Here is a 21566-nt window from a genome sequence, read left to right on the forward strand (position 1 = left end):
ACTTTATCTCACAGAGTAAGATGCAGCATGCAGAAGTGACATGCATGGTTGTTTATCCACACCAGAACTACCGACTGTAGTCAAAGCACAATAAACTCATTTAGCTTTTTCCAAGGCCCATATTTACAAAATATAGACTTCTGGGAATCCATACTCTGGTCTCATGAGACCAATTCAATCATTTCAGATCTAACAGCATCCAAAATGTTCTGGTGTTGCTAGAAGAGGAGTACAGAGAGAAGTGCCTGGTTCCCACAGTGGCATTCAGTGGTAGTAAAGCTCTTCTATAGGGATGCATGAGTGCTGAAGGTGTGAGGGAGTTGTACTTTATCAACGCTGTCATGAATTCACACACCACTGTGTGATGTAATACAAAAACCTGAAACTGAAGATGCCTTCAATTTTGCCATCTTTCTATGAATTATATTAGTGATCTTTAAGAAAATACATATTTTATATTTAATCAGACGGGGTGTACTCATTTATGCTGTGCACTGTATAATTTAATGATAAATATATACATGTATATATGTATTTAGAGAATATAGAGAAGGAAAAAAAATTTTTTTTGTAAAGTTTACAAATATATAGCGTTTCTGGGCCTGTTCTGACCTGCTTCCATTCTGCTTTGAAGAGCGTATGACACACTTCAGTGGAAAGACATGCCCCAGACTCCTCCCCCCATTACATCTTCCGCACACCCCCCACTCTCTACCTAGCAACCTTTTCAGCGGTCTCCACCCCCACTCTCTGTGTCTTTCTTCTCTATGATGGTTGCTCCTGACCTCCTACTTCCAAACCCATGACATTTAAACTTTACACTCCACATCAAACAGGTGAGAAACACAGACAGAGACTAAAAGAGAGAGAGAGAGAGAGACAAATAAAGAATTCATGAGCAGGCCACTGCAGAGGGCGGTCTTACCCTCGCAAGAGTTTGAACAGCATGCAGCCCAGAGAGAACCAGTCGGCGCTGCTGTCGTACGCTGTTCCTTTTTGCAGAACCTCAGGTGCCATGTAGCCATGAGTTCCTCTGCAAACATAGCAATTAATGCACATTAAATTCAAAGCGTACACACATACCCCCCAGGCTGAGCACACACTGACTGTATACACAACAAAGCTCATTCTCATACATAACACAAACAGTCAAAGAACTGCTACATTACACATAAAAGGTTTTCCATCCTCTCTCTAACCCTTTGAATTTACCAGGATGTTTTTGCTACTGTGCTTTTAAGATTGTACTGTCCATATTTAAGAGAGAACTTTTTATAAATAAAACTGTCCAGGCCCTTTGAATGTGAAATGAGCATTGAATTGGTGCTGACATGTAAACGAGAGGGTCATATGTTAAAATTGTCACAGCTATGACGTCATATCCACAACAATTTTATTTGTACAACTTACATTCAATGCATGAGAGACAGAGCTTTGCTTTGAAAACATCAGTTTGTCTGCTTATTACACCACCATTTAAAAGTTTGGGGACAGTAAGATTTATTTTTTTTGAAAGAAATTAATATTTTTTATTCAGCAGGGACATATTAAATTCATTAAAAAAAAATTAAAGCCATTTATAATATTGCTAAATTTTAAACAAACGATGTTCTATTCAAAGAACTCTGGAAAAAAATATATCAGTTTAAGCAGCAAAAACTGGTTTTCAACATTGATAATAAATGCTTTGTGAGCATCAAATCAGCATATTAGAATGATTTCTAAAGGATCACAGGACACTGAAAATTCAGCTTTGTCACCACAGGAATAAAGTATTTTTTAATATATATATTAAAATATAAGTTAATTTAAATTGTAATAATATTTCACAATATTACTGTATTTTTGGTTAAATAAATGCAGCCTTTGTGAACTTCTGAACCATAGTGTACAATAATTCATTTCAAAATAAAAATCTTAACTGTCCCCTTCAAATGTAAAATGTTTCTAACAAACAAATTCATTGCAAAATAAAGAGATTCATCAAAACAATTCAGATTAAAGGACACTGAAATAACTAGCCAAAACATACTGCATGCAAATATGTGAGCGCAAACATTGCATACAAGTATAACGTGTCTGCTTGTAAGCAATTCGTTAGTGAAAAAATCTGTATACATGCACAGAGAAAACGGATTAGACTGCGGTATAAAAAAACTGCAATATGCGTGAGTATGAGACAACAAAGAACATGTGTATGCTCAAAGAAACATACAGCAATTAATGCACATTAAATTCAAAGCGTACACACATACCCCCCAGGCTGAGCACACACTGACTGTAAACACAACAAAGCTCATTCTCATACATAACACAAACAGTCAAAGAACTGCTACATTACACATAAAAGGTTTTCCATCCTCTCTCTAACCCTTTGAATTTACCAGGATGTTTTTGCTACTGTGCTTTTAAGATTGTACTGTCCATATTTAAGAGAGAACTTTTTATAAATAAAACTGTCCAGGCCCTTTGAATGTGAAATGAGCATTGAATTGGTGCTGACATGTAAACGAGAGGGTCATATGTTAAAATTGTCACAGCTATGACGTCATATCCACAACAATTTTATTTGTACAACTTACTTTCAATGCATGAGAGACAGAGCTTTGCTTTGAAAACATCAGTTTGTCTGCTTATTACACCACCATTTAAAATATAATTTAAAAAAGAAATTAATATTTTTTATTCAGCAGGGACATATTAAATTCATTAAAAAAAATTAAAGCCATTTATAATATTGCTAAATTTTAAACAAACGATGTTCTATTCAAAGAACTCTGGAAAAAAATATATCAGTTTAAGCAGCAAAAACTGGTTTTCAACATTGATAATAAATGCTTTGTGAGCATCAAATCAGCATATCAGAATGATTTCTAAAGGATCACGGGACACTGAAAATTCAGCTTTGTCACCACAGGAATAAAGTATTTTTTAATATATATTAAAATATAAGTTAATTTAAATTGTAATAATATTTCACAATATTACTGTATTTTTGGTTAAATAAATGCAGCCTTTGTGAACTTCTGAACCATAGTGTACAATAATTCATTTCAAAATAAAAATCTTAACTGTCCCCTTCAAATGTAAAATGTTTCTAACAAACAAATTCATTGCAAAATAAAGAGATTCATCAAAACAATTCAGATTAAAGGACACTGAAATAACTAGCCAAAACATACTGCATGCAAATATGTGAGCGCAAACATTGCATACAAGTATAACGTGTCTGCTTGTAAGCAATTCGTTAGTGAAAAAATCTGTATACATGCACAGAGAAAACGGATTAGACTGCGGTATAAAAAAACTGCAATATGCGTGAGTATGAGACAACAAAGAACATGTGTATGCTCAAAGAAACATAATCAGAGAACAGAAGCAACCACACCTTCCCCAAACAACAGGCACTTTTATTTTACACTAATAAAAGATGAGTTTTGAATACTCATGAAGAGGAACTTACACGCTGGCGTGAGGTTTCTTCTTGGAGAAATCACAGGCCAGGCCCAGGTCAGAGATGCGAACGTGTCCGTGTTCATCTAAGAGGATATTTGCAGGCTGTGGGGAACAGAAAGTGATCCAACAGACCAAAAAAATAAGAGCCTGATAAAGAACAGACTGTCTTTTTGTGAACATCTACAAAAACAGCACCACTGTGATTAAACGGAGTACATTTAATTAAGAAAAACCGCATTAGTGTAGCATTTTGTCTAAGCGCAAAGCCAAAACGGTCCAGTGAAAAAAGCATTTATATCACACAGTGTCACACAATAACAGCCAATGAGAACATATTTGATCTTTAATATACATTCTGACTTAAGAGATTTCAAAATAAATAAATAAATAGGGCTGGCAACAAAACAATAACGATAATTATCACAATTTATTTTTTCTCGATAAACCGGTAACAAGAGTTTGATAAATGTTCGATATGATGTTTATGAGCCAAAGGCGGAACAAAACAGCACTACTCCTTTGAACCATTTATCTGCTCGGCAGCGCAGCGCGAGCTCACTAGAGCAGATGCGTTTACTCGCTGATAAGTCTCGTCACACGACCACTAAACAGCAATGTGAGATCCAGTGTGAAGCGCTTAAATTCAGTGAAGAACACAAAGGACTCGGTAATTTCAACTAGTTTGAAGCCAGATGAAATAGTGCTGACAAACGGGAAACACTGTGCGCAATGATACAGTCAGAAGGGTTTTCAATCTACAAATCACCATCATTTACCATGTAGACATGTATTAAAGGAGTAATTGAATATAATTACTGTATTTGTGTGATTAAGCTGTAGCGTTTGTGCATTTATACCAAATGTATTTAGACTACCGTTTTTCATACAAATACCTAGAAACCATATATTTGCATTTTTACTAGGGTAACCATATGTGTGGTTTTAACTGTGGTTATCATGATCTAAATGTATGCTACTATGGAAGACCAATGGTTAATTTTAATACAACTCAAACAGAATAATTACACTTTACCATTTAAAAATGAGGTTGTTACATTTTTTACAGATGTTACTGTTTTTGATGATGAATATAAATTTACATCTGCATCCTTATTCAAAGTACTACTAGCTGCTCTCAAATGTGTATGAGACCAAAAAAATTAGTATTATTAATATTGCAGCCTGCACTGCAAACTGTACTGAAGATTCGTGTCATCAAAGTCAGGAACACAAACCCGTCTCATGTTTTGAAACAATAGTCACTCATTAGAACATGCAGAAACAAAGACATTTATTTTAAGGAAAAATGACTGGAAAAGTGTAAAGAATTCAAAAACATGAAGTGTTTCTGAATGGTCATGTTCTGAACATAAAGAGCAGTTTAAAACCACAATTAATGGTCTGGTTTCTACAACTTTCATTTAGGAGCAATAATCTGCCTTTAAACTTGAAAGAAAGAAATATTTAAAATTTCTTGTGATAATTATCGATATCGACTGATATGGCAATATTTTGGCCCAATAAACAAACAAACACATACATACATAAATATTTCCTGGGATTTTGACCAATGAGATTTCCTATGAGCTTTAAACTACCAATGTATAAAAAGACTCATCAAAAAGCATCTCCTCTGTTCCACGTAAAAATTGCAGCATACAAGTTCAGAACGACATGAGGGCAAGTAAACTGACGAATTTCATTTCTGGGTGAACTTTCCCTGTAAGAGAGACACTACACTGAAAATCATGTTGTGTATTATGGTTCTCAGGAGCGCTGCTCAGAGCAGAGTTTTTCTTCAACACAAACAGCTGTGATACTGTGGAAAAACAACAGGATTGTTCGCTCACAGAATGCACCCGCTCGCATGTGCAATCTCCCGTTTCAGAAGCTTGCCAGGGAAGATCCTATATCTCCTCAGCAAACATCTCACTTAAAACGGCATATTTCACAATGATCGCATAACTATACTCCTGCTGCTTCCACATGGAGGGTTGACAAATTACATGATATTCGCGGCCATCGCAATGGCAGGCTACACTCTACGTGTGGAACTGTAGGTTAACCTCGACTCGCTCCGTAATATGACGTACTTTTCCGTTTAAAAACAATAAATAGTGCTGCCAAGAGAGACAGCTCAGCCAAACTTAATAAAAAATAACCTCAGACGACACAGAACAGATACAAGCTTATGTTACAAAATACACAAACTCGAACGGAACATTTCATTTTCCCTCTTCAGCGGCAACAGGGAATCACAAGCACAGATCAACAGGCTTTCCAGTGACAGAGGACAGTATGAACGATCCTTTCTCTGTGAAAAAAGAACGACTGAGACAGCGATGACCTTACCTTGAGGTCTCTGTAGACGACAAATCGATTGTGCATGTGTTCGAGGCCCAGTATGATCTCAGCTGCATAAAAACGCATATCCTTCTCGCTGAAGACGCCGTGCTGAGATAGGTGATAGTGAAGGTCTCCACCTGAAAGACACAAGTACAATCAAATTATTACACTGTTTTATAAATGTATATGACCAGTAAATAGAATATAAATCCCAATAAATTTCATGAATCAGTGATTTTAAACCTTGCAACCAATTAATTTAATTACTATTTAAGTTGTTTGTAAGGAAATTTCTTAAAAACATCTAAAATATAGTAAAATAAAAGAAACCATAATAAAATAAAACAAAATAACAGCTACTGAAGAAATCCCTGAAATCACCATCGAATCTGTTGAGAAACCTGATGATTTCTTCTTGATTAAATTCACATTTTGAATTTACTGAAACTTGCGCAACAGCTTTTTTTGAGGAATGACATTTATATTTAATTGCAGTTTGCAAAACACTTATCCCCTCTGATTATGTTTCAAATAATAGGTCAGTTAGGGATCTTCTAGTCTACCCAGTAAGAGTAGTTTGATGGAGAGCCGTCACATGAACAGCCACTTGAAAATTGGACATTTCTGAGAAAACGTAATAGGGGTTATTATTAATGGACTCAGTGTCTAAACGCTTTTGTAGAGTATGTTCCTCTGTTTCTGAAGACCTGCGTAAGTGATATGATTGTTTCACAAATCCAGAAGGACGTTCAGAGAAGTGGCCCATGCTGCAACACATATACAGGAAGTGTGAGTGTGTCTGAAGAGGAAGCTCCGCCCCATGTTCAAGCTGACATTCAGTTATAGAGGAAGGCCAAATTTAGAACCCTAAACAGGCTTTTACAATCTCAAACTGGGTAGTGTTGGCTTGGATCTCTGAGATTTGAGGATTCATGGTATTCACACCAAATTCAAATTTTCAGCAAAAAAAATCTACTTCAAAACATAAAAAAAACTACAATAGTATTTCAATGTCATGAAAGAGTCAAAACATTAAACTGCTGATTTTTTTGGTGCCAAAAAAATTAATGTATTTGAAGCTTTAGCATTAGGCACTAAACTAAAAACGAACAATTTTTGTGATGTGTATTCACACTGTGTGAACAAGCCTATAGCAGGCCGAAGAGATGATGGTTGCCCTTACCATTCATCAAATCCAGGATGAAACACAATTTATCAGGAGTGTGGAAGGCATATGTCATACACACTATGAAAGGGCAATCCTGCAGAGAGAGAAAGATATAGAGAGGGTCAAACAAGCGAGACAGGGATGTTAGTGTGCAGTCCGAGTTTGTGTATGTCACTCACCCCGGTGCTGACCAACGACAGCATGATTCTCTCGTTGAGTGCCAGCGTTTCTCCCTGCTTCATTTTGATCCGCTTTTTATCCAAACACTTCATGGCATACCTGAGACACACACAGTAAGTGAGCAGATGCTTTTATGTGAACACAAATTTGGCTTGTTTTTGGTTGAATCCTTACAACAGCACTTACATTTTCCCTGTATCTGCCTTCCTGCAACCATATACCTCACCAAACCCCCCTCTGCCGATGATCCGATGCACGCTGAAGTCATTCATCGTCAACTATTTGCAAAATCGAGAGCAACATTAAAGAAAACCAGTTTATAAAGGAAAATAAACAACTTACAGGTGAATAAAAAGCACCAAATATAAGGAAAAACTCACATGGATGTTGAGCTCTACATTCTTCCACTGGCAAAAACGTGTGAACTTGTCACTATAGGGAGAAGCAAAAGGATTTAAAGATGTTAAAATCATTCTCAAGCAACAAAAAAAGTATAAAAGTATGCTTTTTTGTAGCTGTCAACGTCACCTTTCAATGAATTTCTGAAAGATCTTTCCTCGAAGACTATCACAGATTTCGACTATATATGGCTAGAAAAAGGAAAGCAAACAAATGCATCAGGATCTATTGGGAGTCCTGCTACCTAAACACTTTACTTCCTTTGTGTTTCATGCACAAAAGCCAACCAGCACCCGGAAAAACAGGTTAGATTTTATTTCGTGTTAGGGGACTTACCTGAAAGAGATTTGGAGGAACTTGTTTCTTTGCTAGGTGAGTCTGGACATGGTCTACTGCCTTCTTAGAGAAGGGCTGTGAGAAAGGAAGGTAGATTAAGTGGCATTTTGCGATAAGGGAGGTCAAAACACTAAAACAACAAGAACTGTTCCCCCTGAACAAACGTCAAGCTTCGACATTAACCTCCTAAGCATTCCCGGTTATCACAACATAAAACACTGTGACATAATCGCACAGGCCTTGAGTGTCCTATAGGCCATTGTGTTGCTTCATTCAGGTTTCCTGTTTCTGAAAAGCTCCGACTGGAGTCTGACGGAGCCTAATGGGACACTTGTTTTCTCAACAGAAACATCTGAATGGAGTCTCCGGATCTTCAATGGACAATAAGAACCATAGTCCCTCCTATATTTTTATATTTAAAAAAATAGATATTAAAAAAAAGTTTATTATTTGTAATGTGGTGTGTATATATATATATATATATATATATATATATATATATATATATATATAAAAAAATATATTACATAGAAAAATATAACATCTGAATGGAGTCTCCGGATCTTCAATGGACAATAAGAACCATAGTCCCTCCTATATTTTTATATTTAAAAAAATAGATATTAAAAAAAAGTTTATTATTTGTAATGTGGTGTGTATATATATATATATATATATATATATATATATATATATATATATATAAAGAAAAATATAATGCATAGGAAATTATAATATATAAATAAAAGTTTATATACACAAATAGAAAAACAGGAAGAGGTCTAAATAACATACTGCACGTGACAAGTTTTAAAGGGGTCATATGATGTTGATAAAAATAACATTATTTTGTGTATTTGGTGTAATGAAATGTGTTTATGCGGTTTAAGGTTAAAAAAACACATTATTTTCCTCATAGTGTACATTATTGTTTCTCCTCTATGCCCACCTTTCTGAAACGTATCAATTTTTACAAAGCTCATCGGTCTGAAAAGCAAGGTGTGCTCTGATTGGCCAGCTATCCAGTGCGTTGTGATTGGCCAAATACCTCAAGCTTAGGGTTGGGTACCGAAACCCGGTGCCAATTTGGCGGCGGGCGGCCTTGCGGCAACCACATGTGACAACCCCGGGCTGGATTCTGCTTCGTCCACAGTGAAAGCTGATCCGGCAATCCACAGTGCGAAGTTGATGTATTTCCTCAGTGACCAGCACGGATCAGCTCTAGGCATAACGAAGCAGATATCGTCCTCTTTTGGAAGGTCAAACAAAGTAGTTTCGCTTTCACAACGAAACACACAGCGCCTTCACAACATGGCGGCTGCGGCAACAACAATACTACAGCAAGAATAGAATGTATGCCTTCTTATGCAAAAAGTAGTTATGCAAATCTTCCTACATCGTGACGTAGACATGTGGGGGCGTGTTAGAATGAGCCGTTTTAGGTAGGTGTGGCTGACTCTTAACTTTTAAAAAGAATATCTCTTTGGATTTGAGACTTTAGTCTTTGCAACTTTACAGATCTTCTTTATGCAACAAGAGCTTGTAACACTCCAAAGAGAAAGGAAAAATTGAAATCGCATCATATGACCCCTTTAAAATCATTTTAATGCAAAATGGCAAAGAGATAATCTTTAGTATTTCTTTATTGTGCAGCCCTTTGTCATATGCATGTGACATTATTGCTAGTGATCATTTTATACACTCTGCCAAATGTTTTCTTACATGTGAACACGACAGAAGCTCCTTCATTATGTAGACGTCATATATCTGTCGACTGCGAGTTAGCCTCTCTTCTTCCGAATCCAACTTCTCGTACTCTCTAATCTGAAGGGGACAACACAAGATTGCGGCCATTTTAGATGTCATCTTAGCTTAATAGGACACATGGTGTTCTTCAGGTCAATAGAAGGGGAACAAAACTTCACGAGCTGTGCCAATTCAGGTCATAAAGAGCATAAGGACAGGTCAGGTCAAATACACAACTTGGAAACTATTTAGTAAAAAAACCCACATGTGTTAGCAATGAAAGGAATATATATCAATTTAAACCAATTTTACCTCCTCATAAAACTTCAGCTGCGGAACGGCCTCGTCGATCTCGTTCATGCAGAAATCCTTGAACAAGAGGAAACCTAGACAACAGAGGGAGGAAAGAGAACAGTTAGATAAGGTGTGAAACAGAATGAATGATGGAAAGATTTGAACTTTTTAGCATGCACAATGCAAGAAAATATATTTTTTATATATAAAACAGATAAAACAGCAGTTATATTGATGCCTGTCAAAGTTCCTTTCATGCCAAAGTAAACAAAAGTATAACCATAGCAAATAATAAAGAGACTGTACAGCTGTACCAGTAGCTGTACCACCATGAATAAATATTAGGGATGCATTGAAATGAAAATTCTGGGCCGAAACCAAAACTTCTGGATGCACTTGGCCGAAAACCGAAACCGCTTTGTAATGATTATTTATTATTTTATTAAATAATATAAAAGTGATTTTGTAAGACTTTTTAAATGTAACTCAATTTTAATGATACTGAATTTTAAAAACACAAGCCAATAAAATAACCACACTTTTACTGAAAGTAACAATAAAACTGGACAGAATTTATATTAATATTGGTAACACTTTACAATAAGGTTCATTAGTTAACATTAGTTAACTACTTCAGCTAACATGAACTAAGAATGAACAATAGTTCTTCAGCATTTATTAATCTTAGTCAACATTTACTAATGCATTATTAAAATCAACAGTTGTGCTTGTTAACATTAGTTAATGCACTCTGAATTAACATGAACTAACAGTGAACAACTGTATTCTCATTAACTAACATTAAGAAAGATGAATAAATACTGTAATAAATGTATTGTTCATTGTTCGTTCACGTTAGTTAATACATTAACTAACATTGACTAATGGAACCTTATTGTAAAGTGTTACCTTAATATTAAATATCAATATATTATTTTTATTCGTCACTGAAGGTAGCATCATTTTACCAGCGTTGCCCAGTACAGCTGTAGGCTACTAGCCTACACCATGTTACAGCACAGTAGCGCTACTGCAAACAGGAACAAGTATACTGCATAGAAATTTACAGTCAGCACGTTATTTGAGCGGACTTTGCTTTTCCGGTGAGCATGAGCGGTACACGAGTGGAACGCACATTCATAGAGCAGAATACTGAGTGGAGCGTCAAACCGCGCAGTGATGAGGAGAGTGAAACCTGCGCGCTGAACACCGCGCGGGTTGCAGCGTGCCATATACAGGGCTCCAGACTGCAAACAAATAGTCGCATTTTGCGACCATTTTTTCTGCCTGAGCGACTACATTTTGTGAGCGGTCGCACTGGCGCGACCACCGTGTTGTTCAACTCATAAGCACTGCCATTTCTGTTGCAAATGAGAAACATAAAACGGCAAACGAAACTGAAAACATAACGAAACCGCACTACTCGCCGCGTCAGCAGGAGCGCGAAGCTACGCGCAGCAACAATTACGCGAATATTGAGGAAACGATGGATGGTTTTCAAGCTAAAGTAAAGTAAACGACTGCTTCTTAAACCAGAGAAGGTAAACATGTTGATATTCGTGTGGGGAAAAAACATGCAAGCATCATCACTGACAGGATGTTTAGTTTTACTTTTCTTTTTGTTTTCGTTTTAAAAAGCTTGTTATATTTGCTGTTTACCTCACGTTAAGCTATGGAGGCTCTCTTTTATTTTACTTTTTTATTTGATTCCTTAGTGTTTGCTAAACGTTCTGTAATTTATTAGTCGGTATATAATACAGCATGTGGTGTAGCCTATGCCATGCCTCATCTTATTCGTTTTTGTTAATAAACGTTTTGTAAGCTAGTTTGTCATTGTACCTAACTGTTTTATTGTTGTTGTACTTTTTACTTAAAGGGGTCATATGATGCGATTTCAAGTTTTCCTTTCTCTTTGGGAGTGTTACAAGCTGATTGTGCATAGATAAGATCCCTGAAGTTGCAAAGACTAAAGTCTCAAAACCTTTTTTATCAAAGTTAAGACTCTGCCACACCCCCCCTAAAACGGCTCCTTCTAACACGCCCCCACATATCTACCTCACTATGTGGAGATATTTGCATAATGCCGCCCAAATGTGCACGCAAAAGAAAGGCGGCGTGGTTTCAGTAACAGCAGTCAGTGTTGATGCAGCCATGTCAGGGAGACGCTGTGTGTTTCAGTGCGAAAGCAAAATCACTTTATTTTGCCTTCCGGAAGTAGATGCATTTAGGAATCTTTAAAATTACTTACAACAGAACAGCAATGCATTTTATGGACGACCGTGTCGTGAACCTAGGAGAGGAGGTAATTCTGACTTTGCTATGACAATCTGGCGCTTCTGAATCAGCTACTGTTTTGTTATTAGTTTAAGTATTTGCTATTGACTATTTAAATGTGGAGTTTTGCGCATTGTGTGTGTGTGTGCGCGAGCATGTGTGAGAGAGAGAGAGAGAGTGAGAGAGAGAGAGAGTGAGGGGGGGGGGGGCGCAAATAACAATGAATCCATCTTTTGTTTTAGTCTTAAAAAGTGAAAGGTGTGTAGATGTAAGCAAATCAGACAATTATCTTTTCTTGTAAAACTTCATAAGATTGTGAATTCGAAAGTGAAAGCACCCAAAGCCTGGCTTATAACACAGCAAAAGAGGAACTCCCGTTCACAAAATTCAAATCACAAATAATACTGATGAAAAAGAACGGCTTGAATGTTAACCACTTTCGTATCTATAAACTATGATAAAGCATGCATTGATTAATCCCATGTTGTAGTGTATGTAGTACAGTGTATGTACTGTACTGTAATTGGCACTGTCTGCTTTATTTTTCCATTTGCTATGCTTGAGCTCGAATGCTTTTGTTCTTTATGTACAAACCCGATTCCAAAAAAGTTGGGACACTGTACAAATTGTGAATAAAAACAGAATGCAATGATGTGGAAGTTTCAAATTTCAATATTTTATTCAGAATACAACATAGATGACATACTTTTTTACTCACAATTTGTACAGTGTCCCAACTTTTTTGGAATTGGATTTGTATATACATTTTTGTTTACACACGTTTTCAACAAAGAAAACCTGGAGATACAACGCAACGTTGTAGAACATTGTTGAGTATAATGCCTAATCATAAGCTTGTTCAGAAATGGTGGCGAAAACTTGATTAATAAAAAATAACTACTTTCTTGTTAAACGTCATTTAAATAAACAAATATTCGAATATTCGTTTTTTTTATGGGCCCATATATACACAATATTATTGGAAGGTTACTGGAAATGGCTGATAAAGGCTTAAAATGTAAACATCGGCCGATTTGAAAAAAAAAAAAAATGATGCTGATATGCCTTGCTGATAAGACGAATCATTCGGGGTGTGTTAGCGATAAGATCACATCAACAGTGTGGTCATTCTTGAAGCAAACTTTTGCCTAAATGATGATTAGATTGATTTTGGATCCTTGCATTTAATTTGAGAACGCAAGTATAGAATGATGCCTCTGGTGTGCCACAGTGTTAACAGTCTCTAGCGCGTGTAGCAGCAGCAACAGCAGCGGCAGCTTCCCCCGGGTCCTAATGCCAGTTCGGTAAGGCGTTTTATTTATTTAGGGGGTGCTGTTGGCCTACTTGTAATAAAATGAAAGTAAAATACACAAATAACATTAAGATACTTGTGTTTCTGAATAAGTAAAGCAGTAATTGATGTCATAAAATGACGAGTGTTTTGATTTAAAGGTCAGAGACTATAGGTTACATTAATAAAAATGACATGACACTTGTAAATTAAATAATTTAATATATACAGATTTATTTATTAATATGTATACATTTTTTCAAATGGATTATGAAAACCTAAATACAAGGAGCTCTAAAATATTTTTTTAATTTTTACTGCTCTTTTGCTTTAGACCATCTATTAATGTTAAATTCACAAATAAAATTTAAGGTTTAAACTGCATCTGTCTGGGAAACAAAAATAAGAGAAAAAAAAGCAGAGATTGATTTTATTATAGTTATTTTCAAAGTTTTCAATGTATTCTAATAAAAAAAAAATTATTTAATAATGTTTATTAGTTCTAACAAAAAAGTTTTGACTCAAAACTAACCAAAATTAAAAATAATTTCTTTATAATTTCTGCAAAGGAGAGACTTGGTGTTGTTTCCAAACAAAATGAAATATATATGGTATCAGCATTGGCTATTGGCCAAAATTAGTTGAAAAATATCAGCATATCGGCAAAAATCTAATATCATGCATCCCTAATAATGACACAATAAAAAGGCTTTATTTTTTTATGTAAAACAATTTAACTTCACCCCCTTTTGATATAGGTTAAAATATGATGCAAACCCGCTTCTGTGAGATTCACCCAAACAGTTTAGCTTTCATTCGTGACTCGTGGAGGTAAACGCAATGAATGAGAGATGATAATAACAACCTAACAAGTGGGCCACAGATTAGTTACTGTTCAGAGGATTATCTTTAAATCACAGGACAGACACCACTCTCCCAATTCAGAAAATCCTCCATCAGACAGCCACCTTGACCTTTCATTTCACTAGATCCCACCAGCTGCAGCACCTCCCTTCTCATCTTCAACTTATTTGCTTTTCGATGAAGTGCAACAGAAGTTACCAGTTTAACAACCCATGCGCTCACGTGTTGGCGATGTGGTGCAGAGGGAGGAAATTAGCACAGACAGCAAAGTTGAGACTGTTCTCATAGTAACAATAATGGGCCACCGTCATGAGCGGAAGGGACGGGATCTCGGTTTAACGACTGCTGCCTGTCTCAGCGCTTGATTGGGCAGACACACAGACAAACAGAGGGCAAAACTCACAAGATGAAATGCAATTCAAGGGTGTCAAGGAGTGATGTGGTCTTCACAAGTGATTTAAATGGAGCTGATTAAAGGATGACGGAGGAAGAAATGCTGTTCTAGTGGCATAGTGTGACTGTTCCAGTGCTGGACGCTGAGATCTGAGCGTGTGGCCGCTTCTGATACCTGCAGCATTAGTGCGAGCTGATTACTACTGTTAAAATAGGAGGGCAATGCTGCCGTTAATTGGATCACAGCGGAATTATCTTCAGGAGATTACTAACAAAAAAACACCACAAACATGATAAATAATTTTTTAAATAAAGAATTGAAATGAAATAGTTTTAAAATGACATTTACACCAAAATAGTACAACATACAGGTGAAATGATAGGCATAATGAACGTTATTATTACAGTGATATAGTAATATATTGCGATACTTTATACTCACTCATTCCCTCAATATAATATATACATATTTATTCTATACAAATAATTTTTGTGTAGAAATGCACCAGTCAACCGGCCATCAATCTGACCCAGTCAGTTTTTCGCTTCAAACGAGATCAGCAACCAGCCTTTTGTTTTATTTTGCCCGATTTCTGCTCCAAACTTGCACACAAAATGTTTTGAAATAATTTCCCAAAATGTACGCTAATTTGTGTGGAAATACTAAAAAGTCTGTATTATTTTATATATTTTTAAAAATATATCATATAAATATATAATAAAAAAAAAACAGCACTGTCCTCAACCACAACCCAGGGTTTGCAAAAAAATCGCTAGCCTGACATCCCGGGGATATTGTTTTTTTCCAGTCGGGCTACCAAAATGTTTCACCCACCCTGCCTGACGGGCTATCTTGAACAGTGATATAAAATTCCTTCCTTGATTTGCATTGTTCACTAGCTTGTAGGGGTAAAACGGATCATAGTTGATCGTTTGCACTTGTTTCTAAGTCTTGCCAATTTAAACATTCAAGTGTTTTAAACCATTCACGCACATTCGGAGCTGCGCGCACTCATTCAAACCGCGCACAGAGAGCCGTGTTTCAGACAATGCACATACACAGAATTGATTCCTCTTTCGCATATCCTTGCATCTGAATGAACACATACAACCAACAATTTATCAAATAAAAAAATCTCGGCAAGTATTCTCGTAAACACAGTCGGTTATGTCTTAAGTAGGGATGGGTATCGTTACGGTTTTAACGGTCCTACTACTCTTATCGATTCGGTACTTTAACGGTATTCTTATCGGTACTTTTTGTTTTATATATATATATGACAAATTAAGAGCTGAATTAACATTGCTTTATATTCTGAAATGTAAAATAAACATTTAATGAAATTAATATAAAAAAATCTATTTGTAAATGCACCAGTATGCAGGCATTTTTAGTGTTTTATACATAAGATACAGTAAGAACATGAACAAAGAAACAAAGTAAAACAAACTGACAAATACAATAAAATAAATATACAAATGAAATAAACAATACTGTCATTTTTCCATGAAGTTCTACTAACATTACTGTTCAGGTAAGTAATAGCCTACAAAAGAAATCTAAAAGTAATCAAATGTAAATGAACACTGCATAGTTTTCATTGTATGTATTGATAGATCAATGCTTATTAAAGCTATAACGTTATTCAGATTAAGAGCAGATTTGCATTTTGATGGCCGAAGCGCCAGTCTGTCACTTTAAGACAATATATTGACACACATCGGATTTTCTCCCAACTGTTCTCCTCCACTTAAGACATAAACTGTGTTTAGGTAAATACTCTCCAAGCCGGCCATTTGGACAAATTTTGTGTGTATTTGATCGTTTGGACATGCGCCCGAAGCTCAAAGTGTAATTTGTTTGTCCGTTTTGGAGCGCGTTGCGTGCACACATTTCAGCCTGAGGAACAGCGTCTCTTGTGCGGATTGTGCTTTCAATGTTTTATTATCAAACATGCAATTTAGCAACAGTAAAGACGGCATCTTACAACAATCACCGATTGAGCTGATTCTGACGTTAAGTTTGGGCTTTAGGGAGGAACGAATGCACACCGCTGTGACGGGAAAGAAATTGTGCAAGACGAAATGCAGTTAGTTTTTAATAGCTTTACCTCATGTCTTCTTTTGTATAATCCTTAGAAGCCAAAATCGAAATAAAAAAATAAAATTAGCTTAATAAAACAGCCACAGGCATAAAGCATAAGCAGATGTTTCAATGTTTAGTTCTCTCTTTTATCATAATTAAACAGGGCTTTCATGTTGCGTGCACTGAAGCTCCTCTGCGTGAGCGCGATCTCGCTTCTGAATTGCGAATAGCAAAAATGCATCAGACAAATGTTTGAAAAACAGCTGGCGACTCTGGTGAGATAGAATTTGCAAGATAATGTATATATAGCAATAATAAATGTATGTGTGTTTTATTAATTTCTCCAGTACCAATAGCAGAACCGTTAACGTCAGAGCTTATCGATACTCCGGTCTTTCATAATTTAGAGTTTCGGTACCCATCCCTAGTCTTAAGTGAACGTAAACAGTGGTGAAAGAAATCTCAAGTGCATCATTATATTAGATCCGTGCATTTGGTCTTAAAGGGGCAGCAGCCTATAAACATCTGCTGTTCCATAAGCGCCACCTGCTGTCAGAGAGTGACATTTGCGTCTCATTCACAAAGCTAAAATCAGACCATTCGGTTTCAAATTTCGAAATTGCACAATCTAAATAACATGTATTTAGCATCTTAGTTTGGATCATGATTAAAATGCAGTGGTTGCCTCTGATTTTAAATGGAAAAAGCACAGCCAAAGGCTTAGATTGTTTATATGAAGAGATTTATTTTATTTGTATTATTCAATTATTTGATTTGGGATTTGTTTAAAAATGTCAAGTTAGTTTTATTATTTGACATTTAAATTTTACAAAGAATTGTGCAGCATTTTGTTAGAGAAACAATAAAAGGACACCTTTTCATTTATAATTTGTCTTAAATCTCATTTTTTTTAAAAGAAAAATTGTGAGAAAATTGTATTGTGAAATCAGTATCGTGTCGCATTAGGGTTAGGGTCGCACCGCATCGTGAGTTGAGTGAATCGTTACATCCCTATATGCTACTAGTTTTTGCTGTGGTATCAAAGTAGTATTCTGTTATTTAAATAATAAAGAATCATATTTTTTTGCTCATCTGCAAAATGATCTAATCTGTTACTCAAAATCTGATATGATAATGCAATATGATCTGAGCTGTCGGTTTTGTGATCCGTTGCACCCCTACTCTCTTGACTTTGTTATCTGAAGTTTTTAATCATGCTGATTTGTTCGCAGTGAAGGTCAGCCGATGTCTCTTTTTAAAAAAAAAATTATTCGGGCTACTTAAATTCATTTTGGGCTACCAAAATCTGAAGAATGTCTGCCTGAAGGGCTGCCAACGATTTTGAAATTTTGCCAGCCCTGCAGCAACCAATTGCAAATTTCAGATCTCAAACAGCTACTTTATGCAATCCAATCAAATCACAATGGATAAAGTCAAGACTTACCATACTATTTTCATAAATCTATCATATTAAGGAAGTAAAATTGGCTGTGCATGACTTCAATGTAGCTCAAAAATCAGAATGCACAAACTGATGAGTATTTAGATCAAAATAATACAACACACAGCTGAAATTATATGAGGCATCATGGAAATTACGGTCACAATGAATATATTAATACAAATATATTGTGATACTTTATTCTCACTCAGTCCCTCCTTCAGTGTCTGTCTATGGGATTTTTTTGCCCATTTTTCCAAGTTTAATCAGTTTGAAAAGTGCTCACACACCTCTCAACAACAAGCCACACGAGTTGAGGTATTATTCATGTCCATACCACAATCAGACCTCTCAAGTATGAGCAACAGTCGTAGCGATACTAATAAATGTTTTAATTTTTTTCTCAGTATCTTCCCTGCAGTCTTCTTCCTCCTCTAATGTTATCTCTTGGACACTCATTTTGTCTTCTTCCCTTTCCTGCTGTCTACAGAGTACAGTCAGAAGGTCTCAAATACACCATCCAGAGAAGAATAAACTCAGCTGCTGGTGAGACGTACACAGATATATGGAAACACAGTCATGGATCACAATGTAAACATATTGATCAGATGGTGGTCATATAAATAAGCATAAAGATGCACAAAGACAAGGAATCAACAAGCATATGGAAGGTAAAAAGGTAAAACTAGCAGTTAAGCTCTAAATACTAAATAAGCCAAATACATTTTGTATCGGTTGATCGGATCGTAGTTGATCCGTACAGACCAGGCCCCACGGTTAGGTACTTATGTGATCCACGGATTAATTGCAAAAAGGAACCATAATAGAGTGAAAGTTTATCAGTTTTCTGCCATATGTACATCAATTTGACACAGTCACCACTGACATGCTGCTACTACTAAATATATTGTAGGAACTTAAAAGCGTGAAAAGCGCTATACAAATAAACTTGAATTGAAATCATTTGTACATATTTACACACTCAAGCAATTTTAAACCATTCCAGCGCAAGTAGAGACGAAAAAGAACTCTATTAGTTACTCGCGCGCAGTTTTCTACCCGCACAGACTCCCACATGAAGTGCACACACGCAGACAACACAGCTGAGAAAGAAATCATAAGTGCGTCATTATATTGAATCCGTGCATCAGGTCTTAAAGGGACAGCAGCCTATAAATACCTGCTGCTGTCATTAATGCTAATCAAACAAAACACAGCTTTGACAAGGATTAATCTATATTTAACTGATACAGTGAACACTATTTTACACTTACATTTCTGTACCTGAATACTACTGTTGGACCTTATTTTATTTGTAACTTTGTTCTGTTGTATTTATCTGTGCTTGTAATGTGTGTATTTGTTCTAATTTTTATTGGCTGTTCACTTGTCTTTAATCATGTTCGATCTTTCTTAGTTTGGCTAGTAGTTTTTGCTATGGTATCGAAGAAGCACTTAGCTTTAAGTAATAAATGGAAAGCAAAGTTATACTGAAATTTTTTTTTTCTTGCTGATCTGAAAAAAAGTATCCAATCCATGACTCAAAAACTGTAATATGATCCGAACTGTGAGATTTGTGATGCATTGAACCACTATAAAATAGTGTAATTCAAGGTTTCCTCAACCTTACCTTCTGAGCAGAAATGAGGTGAGCAGGAGTGATAAAAATAAAGAGGATGCCAACGTTTACGTCACACGAGTTAATGGATTACCCTTAATCGTGCTTTGAATGCACAATGCGATCTCTCTCCTTGATTGCAGGATTCTCACTGGAGCCCAAGTATAGGTGGGGATAGCCTGCTGACGGACCACTCAATGTGTGCTTCCTCTTGAAGCACAGGAGATTTGGAAGGACTTTTATTGAATCACAAACTCATCAGTGCCATAATCCAGTAGAAATCCAATGAAAGCCCCTCTAAATACAGCTGGGGAATAATTACATGTAGGTCTGCAAGGAACCTGAGCTGTTTTTTCTTCTCCACACTGTTGATTCAAAGTCAATCTTAAATCAAAATGGTCAAATAGCTATATACAAAGCCTTTATCATTTTTATATTTATATTAGATATTTATTTTTTAATATATATATATATATATATATATATATATATATATATATAGTTCATTAACTATTTCTAAATGAGATGACCTGACTGTTAGATGTTCTTATGCACCTTATCATATGAAACTGAGATGTTATTGTTATGCAGTTATGTGCTGTTGTTATGCATTTACAATATTTGTTAGTATTATAGTAATTTTCTTTTGCATAATAATAATATTATGTATTATAAAAAATGTGGAAGGCCATTTATTACTACTCACTGAACGGATCAATAGGCAACATATGCGGTAAATTACAGTGGGTGATTAGACTTCAATGTTCATTTTTAAAATGCTAAGAATAAAACATATATATGGAAAGTTGACATGTCCTGTGGTTTGACGTGATATACTCCATGTACAGGAAAACTATTTTTTTAATGATTATTGTGCATGAAGGTTGTTTTTTTTACCTCAACTATTAAAAGACTATATGAAATATTTCAGATTTTAAAAATTCATTTGTCACACTGCCAGGAAAATGTATAATTTATAGCATATTATACATTTTAATTAGAAATAAATCATAAATGTCTTATCAAAATTTGATAAGAAATGATCAAAATCTTATCAAACTGGTACATTTCAAAGAATGGTGCACCTCATTTCAATAAAGTAATATTAACTGATTCACAAGAAAAAACAGATTGTTACCGCGTGTAGTTTGAGAAACACGTGCAGGAAGTTGTTTTGTGCAGAAGGCCGTTGTGTGTGCTCTTGAGGTTCCCATGGTTACCGTGGTTTATCGTTAGACATTCAAATACATTATTAAACACATGTTTTATATGATTATATATCGTGCGTCTTGTATTTTTCCTTGCATCAAATGAAAATAAAGTCCTTAAAAAGTGTTTCAAATGAGACCAAAACTTGTTTTCCACTAGGTGTTGCTTGGTACTCGGCGCTTAATCTGAATCTTCATTATATTTTATTTTTCCTATGTTAATTAATTTATGCACAAAATTAAAATGAACAATATCAACAATAATAAGACCTAATAAATAAATTAAAAACAAAACTTTTTTAGTAATTAGATGTGTGTAATTATGAATTTACCCACAAGGTGTCGCAAAGAGATCACAATAAGAGATATTTAACGCTTATGACAAGTTTTTGGAAAGGCCTCCTTGGAAAGAAGCTAACAGATTGAAGAGTAGTAGCAAAGTACCTTTTGGTAAACACCTTTTAGG

General features: G+C 35.6%; 1 protein-coding gene across 1 annotated transcript in view; it reads right to left on the reverse strand.

Annotated features, from left to right (window-relative positions):
* grk3 (G protein-coupled receptor kinase 3) overlaps positions 1–21566 on the reverse strand; it is a 75234-nt gene that overhangs the window by 20583 nt on the left and 33085 nt on the right. The window contains exons 2-12 of the mRNA XM_016277248.1: positions 9944–10017; positions 9608–9709; positions 7886–7960; positions 7679–7740; positions 7531–7582; positions 7337–7428; positions 7150–7249; positions 6986–7064; positions 5809–5939; positions 3464–3558; positions 926–1033 (exon numbers count right to left, since the gene is read on the reverse strand). Coding sequence (XP_016132734.1) covers positions 926–1033; positions 3464–3558; positions 5809–5939; positions 6986–7064; positions 7150–7249; positions 7337–7428; positions 7531–7582; positions 7679–7740; positions 7886–7960; positions 9608–9709; positions 9944–10017 — 970 coding nt within the window. The remainder of the gene's footprint in view (positions 1–925; positions 1034–3463; positions 3559–5808; positions 5940–6985; positions 7065–7149; positions 7250–7336; positions 7429–7530; positions 7583–7678; positions 7741–7885; positions 7961–9607; positions 9710–9943; positions 10018–21566) is intronic.

The sequence above is a fragment of the Sinocyclocheilus grahami genome, unplaced genomic scaffold (assembly GCF_001515645.1).
Source record: "Sinocyclocheilus grahami isolate Dianchi unplaced genomic scaffold, SAMN03320097.WGS_v1.1 scaffold110.1, whole genome shotgun sequence".
In the NCBI taxonomy this organism is placed as follows: Eukaryota; Metazoa; Chordata; class Actinopteri; order Cypriniformes; family Cyprinidae; genus Sinocyclocheilus; species Sinocyclocheilus grahami.